This window comes from Echinococcus granulosus (genome assembly GCF_000524195.1).
Source record: "Echinococcus granulosus chromosome Unknown EG_S00141, whole genome shotgun sequence".
NCBI lineage: Eukaryota > Metazoa > Platyhelminthes > Cestoda > Cyclophyllidea > Taeniidae > Echinococcus > Echinococcus granulosus.
In genome coordinates, this window is record NW_020170521.1 from 10,777 (window position 1) to 23,445 (window position 12,669).

General features: G+C 39.9%; 2 protein-coding genes across 2 annotated transcripts in view; one reads left to right on the top strand and one right to left on the bottom strand. All coding sequences in view use genetic code 11, as the record gives it.

The window, feature by feature from the left end:
* EGR_09286 (hypothetical protein) overlaps nt 1-6,590 on the top strand; it is a gene marked incomplete at both ends in the record, with an annotated part of 9,089 nt that extends 2,499 nt beyond the window's left edge. The window contains 5 exons of the mRNA XM_024498535.1: nt 772-803; nt 3,604-3,749; nt 4,972-5,245; nt 5,282-5,316; nt 6,422-6,590. Of these exons, the coding sequence (XP_024347040.1) occupies nt 772-803; nt 3,604-3,749; nt 4,972-5,245; nt 5,282-5,316; nt 6,422-6,590 (656 nt within the window). The remainder of the gene's footprint in view (nt 1-771; nt 804-3,603; nt 3,750-4,971; nt 5,246-5,281; nt 5,317-6,421) is intronic.
* A 1,045-nt stretch (nt 6,591-7,635) lies between these two features.
* On the bottom strand, nt 7,636-12,089 carry EGR_09287 (hypothetical protein; the record flags this gene model as incomplete). The annotated part of the gene is made up of 5 exons (XM_024498536.1): nt 7,636-7,771; nt 9,678-9,779; nt 11,006-11,044; nt 11,083-11,114; nt 12,018-12,089. The coding sequence occupies 5 exons, from the start codon at nt 12,087-12,089 to the stop codon at nt 7,636-7,638; spliced, it is 381 nt and encodes a 126-aa protein (XP_024347041.1).
* Between the last annotated feature and the right edge of the window lie 580 nt (nt 12,090-12,669).

The window sequence follows — 12,669 nt, forward strand, 5'->3', positions numbered from 1 at the left end:
GTAAAAGACGTGTATGGAAAGATCAGGCGTATCATGGAAGTAATTAGCTGCTAACTGTAACTATTAATCCTCTTTAATTAATTTAAATGAACTTTCCTTCTAAGATTTACTTTTTCCTGATGACCCATTGATTTACTTAACCTTCAAGATAGGCTAGACTCTAGTTGCCTGATTGCATCAGCAGCTCTTGAAGCCTAAGGAGCCCTTTTACATTTGTGCTACTAAGCCACAGCGTTTCAGAGTTGTTTAAATCCTTATTCAAAAAGGTTTAACATTCCCTTATCGCAGTACATCCTTTATCCGTCTGGTGGGCGCTGCAAAAACCTCCCTTTCCGATACTCTCTGAGCCGACTCTTTTTTTTGTACCCATAGGGCAGATTTGAGTGTAAGATTTTAATTTATTTCACAATGCCCTAAAAATCCAGAACATTATTCAATGAAGGAAGAGATCGCATAATAAGAGGTAATTTACCTTTGAACACCCTACCGTCGCGTAATAAAAAGGTTTTTTAAAGTAGCTGTAGAATGATGAAAGTTATCTTGACTCAACAAAATGTGGAGTTTTTGTAAATGCCATTAAATATTTGATTCCATTCACTTTACAACCTCTCCTAAATTAAAGGCTGATTTGAAAAGTGATTGAGCTTTTTCACCCTGTGACTTTAAATTAATTACGGATGCCACATTTGTCTGGGAAATTTGTAAGTAAAGTCATAGATAAGATAACTAGCTGTTTTCTAAATCGCCCTTGGTTTGTTTAAAACTATTCAGATAATTCACAAAATTTTTTGGTAAGAGATCAAGTTAGTCGGTGCAGAAGTTAGCTTCCACCCGCCGGACATTGCGTGCGCAATAGCGAACGCGGAACCTGCTTTTGGCTGTGTTTTGTTCACTCGAGGTTGAAGAGGACGAAAGGCATTATACGGTAAAACAACTGAAAGGACATTTTGCCACCACCTTCTTCCCCATCCCTACTCTCTGAGTGAACAGAGCGGGAAAATGGTTTCTCTCACGTGTGCAATAAGTTTACTTTTCCCCACTAGCTGGTGGAGTTTGTGATTTCATCTTAACAAGGCAAAATCACTTAATTTTAGCTGACATTTAATAGAATGATAGCAAGAGAGTATTTAGTAATAAAATTATGAAATTAGCTCATAATTTCTCTGTTTTGGAGGGAACTTATTAACTCCAGTCATCGTCACCGTTCGTAATGATTACGCGAATTCGTAGGCTTGACTGCATGACCTTATAAAAATGTATAGTCATGATAACCGCTTTGGTAGCCTGACCTTCCAGTAGCCTTACTGTTATACTGTGACTGTTTGTTTAACTTTTCATGTCGGTTACACGTAGACTGAAGGGCTCAATCGCTGCACCTCTGTTGGGCCGCCCAGCCTCCTGACCATGCCAGTAGCCCCCAGCCTTTGTACATGTCAGCAAATGCCTTCTGACCTAGTGTCATGTTACCACTTTTCTTCAAGAAAGTCTCGGGGCGATACACTACTTCTAGTATCAACTCAACAACCCTTATTGCAGTTGAATCAGGATTATGTCTATGCTCATACGATAGAGCAGGCGAGAGTGCTGTGGAACTCTGTAGGGTGAAATAAAACCCTCTCCAGATAACATTATTCTCCTGACCATAAAATTTAATCAAGTTGAAAGTGGAAAGGCTTTTAGCGTGGTCGTCACGTACAACTTTCGTGTTAAACATAATTTAGGCAGTAAGTAACTAAATAAAATTCATTAGATACCATTTTAGCAATGCCTTAATGCTTAAAAAGCCAATTCTCAGTACACTAAGCATGTAGCGTAAATGAGAGGCATTAATGTAAATTAAAGCTTGATTGTGAAGGTTAATGTGGAAAGAGCTTTATCGCTCGGGGGTTTCAACTTCACCGGCAGTCACTGGTTTAGGCGAAGCTTTATTTCGTTACTCTCGAACAAACAGAATAGATTGTGCAATTATACAAATTTATCATGTATATACATAGTCATAAACAAAACACACCAAATTATTCTATTTAAATTTTAATGAGCTGATTTGTTTTTACTGTTTAAAAGAAATTTCAAAAACTCAATACAGGCAAAAAATAGTTGTTTTGTGGGCATTCTGCTTAGAAAATCACATCTGCTAGGGAAATCGCGCTCTCGAATAGGAGTTTTTTAAATGTGATTGCGCTTCAGAAATTTTAAGGATTCCTATAAACAAATGTTCAACCCTAAGACTTCATTCAAGATGAAAGATCTAATGATAAAGAAGAATATGAATGGCCGACGTGCAGAAGAGATGGGGTCACTGCCGTGACCCAAGGGCGTGACGACCAGGTAAACAAAAGCGGAACACTTTGGTCCCCTTGTAACCAAAACGAAGAGTTGAATAGCAAGTTATAGCATTACAGAGCAACTTAATACTTTCAAGCTTCGTTTCTGGCACTCGTCTCAGTCAGCCTCCCAAGTCGGCCATCACAACGTAGTCGGTGTTGTAAGCAAAACACGTACATACTGACCGTGCCATTAATTGAATTGGCGTACAACTATGAAGATATCTGACTGAAACGTCACTGATTCCTTAGGTAATTCTACTGGATCTAAAATTCCGTACTGATTAAAACTCTGTTGGGAAAGATCAGTTTACTGAGCATCATGCATGCCCATCACTATTCGTCTGAACGCTGGCCTAAAAGGCAATTATTTAATAAAGGACGGGGTTACAACAGTTTTGCGGGGATAAAGTGCTACTTTGTCCTCACTTCAGTGCTATCCAGCAGTATATCTATCTCGGTTCTATCCAGCTAGTCAAGAAGTGAAGGAAGTATAGCGTGTTTGCTTAATCGACATCTTCATGCAGGTACCGCAGCAGCTCCGGAACGTACCTTTGCAGATGGTTCCAGATAGCGTATCTTCAGTTTCTGATAACATTTCTGCAAACTACAGTAGCTCTCCCCTTCTGTTGCTGATCATCACAGATTTGCCATTTCGCAGCCTATCCCCTTCTTTCGTCACGTAAAGGCTATGCATTCATGAATGGAAATCAAAATAGTTTTTTTGGGCTCAAGTTTGCTATCTACCGCCACTAATGTAGCTCCCTAAGACTTTCCTGAAGACGAAGAAGGTCATAAAATTAGGGTTGAATATACATTATCGACGCACAGAAGGCCTGAGTAGCTACTAGCTTTGTCCGGAGTCCACGCCTCCAAGCGGAAGTACAATGGCGCTACCTTAATTGCCCAGGAGGCTAAAATAAAGGCATAGGCAAATATAAATTATTACGCAAAAGGTGCGGATCGCAAAATGTGTATTTAGATTGCGTTTAGACTAAAAATAGGGATAATATGAAGCTTTTCGTAACGAATTTATGCAAATTTCCCATCAATGATAAGGGAGATTTTACCCTCCGAGGAATGTATAATTGAAATCATCTAAAAGATGTGCAATTAGATTGCAATTAACCTCGTCTACAGTCAAGAAGCAAGAATTCAGAAACGGAATTAAGGAAATTAATGACACCAAAGTAAATTACAAAATCAAATCCAATCCGTCAGGAGGGTGGGGGCTTGAAAACACTTTTAGCCCTCTCCACATTTGACTTAATTTCATCAGTCACGCTATGATGTAAACAAAAGGATTTTAAATGCCTGCAAAAGCACCTATCGGAAATATTTTTTTACAGGCCTGCACATTTTTGTCTTGCAGGCCGGTTATTTGACGCAGGTAATGCCAGTAAAACTTGAGATTTTTGGCGGTAAGTATGGTCAATTTTCTCCCAGGATCGGATAGTCTGTTATTAATTTGGTTTACTATTAAACAACCTGTTAGGGGCAGTGGTAAAACACTCTAGTGCACACTTCATATGATGTAAATGAACCGAGAAAATAACCTAACTACAAAATATTGTCCTTTGGAAAGGACTTGCTTTGAGGCAACCATGAAAGCTGAATCAAGTACATTCTACGGAGATAAGTGTTTAGATATTTTGACAGTGAAATGCGAAAATAAGGGGGAGGTCTGACAAAAGCGGCAAAGTTTTCTGTTGTCTGCTTCAAAGACTCGGGTATGGTTGAAGGCGGCATGCTACTACTTGCTTTAACTCTACTCCTGCTAGTCTCAATTCTAATGCATAATATCTCAAACCCATCCCAAGTCGGAAGGCAAATGCAACTGAGTGCTTGTTTGATTCTTAATAGCTATTGGGCATTAAATCGGTTGACTGTTTCTGATGAGACAAAAGAATATTGCTTTGAATAAGCCCTTTGTTAAGCCATTTTTATGTAACCTGTGCTACCCAAGCTGCTTCTAACGTCTTTGGACGGAACAGCCACGATTTATTGGCGGCTGAGCTAACAAGACCACTCAAATAAAAAACCAACTGCGTACCTGGCTTTGCTACATCAAAATGGTACATAAGTGAAACACTCTCTGTTGATCACGCGATATGCGATGACTCACAGCAGAGGGGCGCTTCAGCAGCACCTCCGAATTTTGGGGAGTCCTCCAGTCTCAAGTTTTGCATTGTGAATGACAATGGAGAGAGAATAAATTTACCATTAAAAATAACTTACAATAATCGTAAAAAGGGACATTTCAGTCGTTTTTAATATTGCTGGAAACTGAGAGTAATGCAATCCTCTACAATTAATAGTGGAGAGGAGAAATGACTATTCAAAGTAGCTCTAGAAGCCGAGGTTCTTTTGCATAGTTCATCAACTTCCAGCGAATATTTAAAACAGTTAACTAATATTTGAACCATAGAATAATTTTCATAGTTCCCAACTATAATGAGTTAGTTATTTACCATTTCTATTCACGCTTTCCTCACGCAATCTATTGACATTTCTCCTCCTTGACGAATGATATGATAGTCTGCCATCGAAAGCGGATTAGCAGTCTGCCAAATAGCATAAAATAAAATGGTAAAATGTATGGTTTCTACAGCAGTGCACCTTATTCATTTTCATCTTTTTGACGAAGAATTGGTGGAGATTTGAAGCAAGTGTGGAGCAGCAGTAGACAAAACGAAACAATCCTTTCACCTAACGAAAGTAAAAGACGTTATTTTGTTAGCAGAACCAAAATAATCCATGTTTTAGATTATTCTAGTGCAATAATGCTGCCAAATTCTACCCTTCAAACGCCTAGGACTCCTTTCAAAAATGACAAAAAATGCGGAACGCCATTTTCACTCATTCAGTTAGTAACAATATTTACCTTGCTTAGAGTGAACAAATATGAAGCCATTGGTGTGGTAAAAAATAAGCACCTCCTTCAAAATATCATTTAGAAGGTGGAACAGTTAAAGAATTATTTTTCATTGGGGTAATTGTTATTCCTTAATAGTTTGGTTAGCTCTGTTTTGGTAACGTGGCACCTACTGGATCCGTCATTGTAGTTCCAATAGTCGGAACAGCATCCGGTCTATGCCAGTAGCCACTCGGCCCTCCTCTACATCGACAACATATAAACTGCCTTAGTGTTATGACCTCCTTTGTCTACAGGAAAGACTTGGGGCACAGCATTGGTGGCAGCGGAAAGCGAATCTGATTCTAAAGGACAAATACCCTGTTTTATACTTCAGAGTGCTAAACTTTATCGTGGCAGAAGAAGGGCATATGTAGCGGATAGGAGGACATGCGATGACTTTTAATAGAATGGTTGAAAATGACGTCTACCGTAGGTAGCAACCGCAATCCCGGCTCTCCTATGAATGCTATTAACAACTAAAGTGATGCTATCCGTGAACTATTCAGAAAAGTTTGTCGCGGAGCTGTCAACGATACCCACACAAAGATGCCATTTAATTGAGTGAACGAATTAACGGTCAACCTCTTTAACGGTCGAACTGAACCCAGATAGATATGTGGCTATTTAGCAACGAAATGAGAACTAAGTGGCAAGAGGGAATTGACGCAAATTCTTAGCTCTACGGAACACTGGTGAACCACGTCCTTTGTTAAACGACACCTTTTAGGCCAGGAGTCGTGAGACCAACAACGGACATACGAAATGGCCTGCGTGTTCACCCTTTCTCCAATACAGTTCTCAGACAGGGCGAAACTCCAGATCCAGAGGAATTGCCAAGGGGATCTAGTGACGTTGCGGTCACATATCTTCTCGTTTATAAGCCAAATCGATGACTATTGCAGCCTTATTGGTATTTTTCCTTGCGGTACCGACTACGTTGCGGTAGCCAACGCGGAAAGTTGATGAATAGGAGCACTAAAGACGAGGATCAAAAGAAGTGGGCTAATGCAACCCCGTGATTAATAGCAACTCCTCATTTTATTTACACGGATACTTAAAGCTCAACTTTTGTACTTCTGCCGGGTGGCATGGCTTCTGGACAGCGTTAGAAGTCCCCCAACCCTTCTGTAGGTCTCCAAAACACATTCCGCCCTAGTATTATGACTTATTTCACCCTCAGGGAAGTCTCGGGGCAATACAGTAATGTCGTCAAGGTGATCCTACTATTCCACCAGTTAAGATGGTGTGAACAGAATATCAAGACTAATATCACAGAATATTTTGAAAAGTTCCCCCATTTATTGAACAAAGCATTGACAAATAACTTTAATACTTGTACATACACTTAAACGATGATAAAACATTGACTAGTTTGCGGTAAAATCACTTTTGTATAAAAGATACCTTTAATAATGCGGGTCCTTTGGCTTTCTCCGTTTGATCTCTAGTTTGGTGTTGTAGTGCCTTATCCATGCTTCACACCACCCTACCCCTTCTGCGTGCCATGAAAGAACCTTTCCTTCACGCCGGTACACCTTGTGGCCTTGGGGGTGATTTATAGCCCTACATTGGTGGCAACGTCAAATTAATCAGGTCAAAGTGAATAACGAATCGAATTTCATCTGTTGGTTATTAAACCGAAACATTAGGGGAAGGAAGGGAATTTGCTTGATTACTAAATCTACAGGCTGGCCACAGGAAGGACTATTTAGAAAACACGCCTAGTTCGGCGGTAACATTCGATCTCGAGTGCTGCAAAGGCCGGTACTGGAGGGAGTTTAGGCCCTAACAAATAGAATGCACCTCCCAATATTCCCTATCCACTTTATTTACCAATGGGTAGCATTATCTCCACAAGTTAATTTTAACGCAACATCATCTCTTCAATGCTACAGCTGAATACGATTTCACAAGAAGATTGGTGAGAGCCGAAGTGTAAACGTGACTACGGAAAGCATCATGGACAACGGTCAAAAGAGGAGGTATATTTTGTAGCCTAAACACACTTATTTTGGAATTCACACATTCAAGGAAGCCCTTCGTTCTCTAAAATTCGGTCCTCATCTTCTTTAAAACAATATGCCTTGTCAAGCCTTCAACGTCTACTCGGAATCCTATAATTTCTAACAGTTTATCTAGGATAATGAGACATAAGGCTTCCCACACATTCTGTGCAACCTAAGCTCTATGCAATAAATTCAATTATAATTTCGTACAAAAGGTTAGTTTTACATCATACATTCCCAAAGTAGTTTTACCGGAATGTGACTAGAAATGCATACTTCCTGGCTCCTAATACACGACAGAGAGCTTTTTGATGTTAACTAACAGACGCTTTTGCGAAGATGACATATAAGTTTTTATTCTACAACATTTAGATTGAGATATAGTGATTTAACGGAAGATATTATTTTTACATAAAAATGTAAGCCAAATTTTCAACAAGAAATTTATTTTCTGGCCATTTTTGGAATTTGATCGGATGATAAAATAAGCAATATGAATACTAATATTTGAAAGTAAATCCTGCCTGTGGGATGTGAGGGCCAATAATGGCATGAAATGTTAAAAAGGTTTCTTAATTAAAGAAAACAGACAATGTGTATTTCAATACTGTTTTTCTAAAAAAATTGACAATCTGACATTAACCGTAATACTAAAAATGCAGCGCCCGAGTCTTCAGTGAGGTCGAAAGAAGACAATACTGGAGCAGAATATGTATCGTCGACATAGAGAAGGGCCGGGAGGCTGCTGACATGGCCTGGAGGTCATTCCGCCCAGCGGAACTAAAAGGCGTAGATTCAGGGGTCCGCAAATGCAAAATGAAGAGTTTAATAAAAAACTAGAATTAATACATTATCACCATCACATTTGAGCGTAGTCTTCCGTGATTCCTTGGTCAGTCTCTCTATTCGACCATCACAACGTAATTGGTACTGTAGGAAAAGCACCCACGAAACAATCGGCCCGTCATCAAATTTGCTCGAATCTAAGAAGATAATTGACTGCAACGTCATTGATCCCTCTTGATGAATCCACTGGGTCGGGAGTTTAGTCCTGTATAGGAAATGGATTTGATTGAGGGGTAATGCGCAGGTCATCATGTATATTCATCGCAAGTTGCAAAAATACAAGCCTATAAGCAGTCATTTAATTAAGAACTTTGTTTAAAACAGTTTTGTGGCTATAAGGTTTCGCGTCTGTCCCTCCTTGCCATGTCGAATTCACTTCAGTGCTGCCAGCTCCATATCTATCTGTCTTCTATCCAGCAAGTAGAGAGATGGAAGAGGTATCGGGTGTCCGCTTCATTGTCATCTACATCCATGTCCCGTAGACAGCTCCGTAATGAACTTTTTCAGACGGTTCGCAATTGGTGTTGCTTCTGTTGTTAGTAGCTTTACTGCAGGACACGGGACTGGAAGAATATGCATTGCCAAGGTATAGAAAGACTGAAGGGCCCGGAGACCTCGCCTTCCATCGAGAGTACATAGGTGGATACTGAAGTGCCTACAGAACCAAAACAAACAGCTAAATATATACTTAAAGAACTAGAGATCTAGCGTTATGACAAATCGAGGGTTGAAGGGAAAGGATAATTAAATATCAAATAAGAAAAGAGTGAAAAGAAGCAGTATTGAGCATTTAATGATTTTCTACAATATATAAATTCATTTTTCCGGAAAAGTGCTCCATTTGTCACTATTTCCTGTTTAAACAGATAGAGAATAATGAAGGCAATCCTATTAGCAGTGTTGAAGAGACAGGGATGCAAATCAGTGAAAAACATGCAATGCTGAATAACTACGCTGGATCATTAGTTTAGATAAATGGGTTTCCTCTTCGGCAATGTTCCTTAAAAATACATTTGGCAAACAAAGTTGATCATCCTTCCACCTTAGTAGTAATTTGTGAATAAATCGTCCAAAAATGACAACTAAACAGTGAATCGGACCGATAGAACACATCATTAAAACCTCGTACTGCTCTCCTTCTTGACTTAACATCAGCTGGCCACTTTCCATGGCTTAGAAGGATATTTAAGGTTAAACGAAACCGTGTAGCGGATCGGTGTAGCTAATCTCACGTGCTACGGTCCCCACTGTCTCTGAAAATGCTTTCCACGTCACTGCTCACTAGTTTCCTATCAGATAAAGGCTTCATTCCTAGACAATACGTAGGAAAAGGATAGGGATTTTGCATCAAAGGTGCAAGACATAGCAAAATCTCGACGTTATTTTAGTCATTTTCAACAGCATTTGAGTTGCAACGGCAAAATGTCTGGCATTTAATAAATTAAATTGGCATTTTAAAAAAGAATTTCACATTAAAACGGAAACCAACTCAGAGCCAGCCCATATTGACACAGAGTAACTCATTAGGACAGGCACTGGTGTCAACAATACCAACCTTTCAATACGTTTAGCTCAAGGACTTACCCACCAGCAGCAACAGTTCCCCACGTTTCCATTGCTTTGATGCTCAAGTACTTTTTATTTAGGTTAAAGGCAAGATTGTTAAAACAAAATCTCGCAATTTTCCTTTAAAAACACATTTGCTTTGAAACAGATTGAAATGCCTGCAAGACCTGGGAGTGAATCAAGGCACCGTCTACCCTGTCAAAATGCTAAAATGAGCCAGTCTCCTAAGTTTTTTAAGGATTCGTCTGGCTAAGCAGTAGTTCTTGTTTTAAGGTAGTAATTTGGAACTAAAGTTCACTTCCATTGTTCAAGATGAGACTCCTACTTTCGGATGCACCAAATCGGTCGGTAACTGATTGAAACGAAAGGAGAGGCTAATTGTTTTGCAGCATATACATTGGAGTATGTCAAGGCTTCCCTGAAGGCGAAAAATCATGGTACTAGGACAAAATACTCATGGGCGACATACAGGGGGGCTGAGGAGGGGGCTAATGAGATGACCTGAAAGTCATGCCGCCTAGTGGATGTACAATCTGGGGGGTCTTAAGTGCCCTTTAAATCAAAACAAAAACATAAAAGAATAATCAAAGCATTACATAGCCACTCTTTCCGTTTGCGCGGTGTCCTTGGCGCTCCCCCCTTGTTAAACTTCCACTTCGGTCGTCATAACATTATTGGTGCTCTAAGAAAAAAACCAAAGAAGACACGTGACTGCACCGTTACTGATCCCTCTTGGCAATTCTACCGGGTCTCGAGTTCCGTCCTGTATGGAAGCTGGATTCGAGGAAAAGGGAATGTGTAGGCAACAACGTGTGTCCACCGCTAGTCGTAAGAATACTGGACTAAAAAGCATTTACAAATGATGATGATTAACGCTTAAACGCTGACTTGCTCTGTATCTACCTGGATTTTAACTATTAGAAAGGTAAAGTGGGCATCTGGTTTCCACTTAGTTAACATCTTCGTACAGGTAACATTGATAGCTCTGTACGAACTTTTAAGAAATTCGCGGCCAGTGGTGTTTCGGTTTTTGATGGCTTTCCTGCAGAACACAGGGTTTGGGTAGTTGTCAAAGGTAGACGTCTTTCTCTGCCCTTCTATATGAGGTCGCTACAGATCTTACTATCCTAATTATATGCACTTCTTATCATTTGGTGGCAGAAATTGGGGTAGATGTCCCTAAGAATACGGTTTGCTTTCATTTGCCACAAACGTAGTAACCCAATACGTCCTGTAGCCATATAGAAGGGACTGGGGCTACTGACATGGCCCGGGGGATATGCTGCCAGCAGAGGTACAAAAGCCGTGCTCTCCAGTGCTCGATGAGCAGACAATCAAAGCATTACAATATATAAATTTTCGATATGCATTTTTCCACAAAATACCTGTAAACATTGAGTATCAATGTCATTCCGCTGCGTACTTTTCTTTCCCAAAGACTATAGAATTGCTAATCTAAATGGAACTGCATTTTAAATTTAAACAAAGGATTTCGTGAACTGCAGACGAGAGTGGCATGAATAGTTCGTCCTGACACTAAGATGGTCACCGGAAATGCGGTGACACTGAAGGGGTTGCGATGTAACACCAAGAACTTACACCAACCTTGTTTTTTTGTTCCTACCTGTTCTCATCCAATTAGCTAAAATAGTAAATAGTAAATAAAAGGATAATACTCCTCCGCTTTTTATCCTTCTTTAGGATATTTGCTCCGGCGTGTCATATAAGGAGGCGTACAGAGCTCCTCCATTTAAACACCCAAAATTTCACATTTTTTTAGATGAGAGAAAGTCGAAGTTACCAACTATTCGTTATTTTTTTATTTCTGCCATGGAACACTTGAAAAATTTTGCATTCAAAAGATATTTAGATAGACCCCTCCTCCAAACCAAGAAATGAGCTAACAATACAAGCTAAGTGCGGCAATATTCAAAGTTTTCCTGTAAGTAGAAACCAATGACAAAACTGAAAACAATTCAAGGCGAAAATGGAAAGGGCCTCGACTCTGCATTTAATCGGAAATCACAGAGCCTGAGGTTTAATATTTCATCCGTACTTATTCAGTTCAACATTGGGAGAAATGCATGCCATAGGAACGCTAAGCGGGCCACGAACGGATCAGTTTTGGAAGGATCGCCCTCTATAAGGCAGAGTTTGCATGGCGGTGAATCTTCTCCCGGTTTATGACAAGTTGGGATTGAGCCAATTAGGGGAGACAGATGGTTAATTTGTGCCTTCGTGGCATAAGTGGAATTCCCATTGGGTACTAACTGCCACACATTCTCTAATCGAAAGCCAAAAGATACCTTATGGAAAATTAAAGAATAACTGAAATTGTTGGGACTATTTTATGGAGACAAAATTTCCAAATTCGATTTCACTGTAGGTTCGTATCTGACTTGGTGGCAGATGTTGAACACGACATGACATTTCATCAAATTACCATATTATTCTTCAGGCAAGACTAGAACATGGTGGTACCTAGGACACGATTTACCTTCCCTGATGATAAAATGTTTTGCCAAGGTTTACTCTAAAGAAAATCTGAAATTTGTCTCTCGCTTTGTAAGCAATCTTATTAGGACTCACTTTTGGGTAGCTAGTTGTGAACGAGACCTGAGTGTTTTTAAAACGGGCTAGTCATATGAATGCTAAGAAAAGTTAACAATTGCTTGGAGCTAGACTAAGAACAACTGATAGAGTTCAGAAAATGAGGTGGTCTCCCGTCCTCTTTTACTATAAAGTGGAAGTCCTTTTGCATGCAAGTTTTGGGTACTATGAGTCTTCTAAAAGGATGACTTTCTTCCTGAATGCTAGCGTATATTTTGAGTTGCATCAAGGAAGTGGACCTCATCGGTTATGGTCAGATATTTGGTTTGACATCTAACACACCGCGCAAGATACAGGCATCTGGGAGGGAAATGATGGCTTGAACGGAGGCGGTGATAAATAGATCCATCAAGGATTACCAAAGACGCGACTGGTAGCTTAACATTAAAGTGCAAAAGCG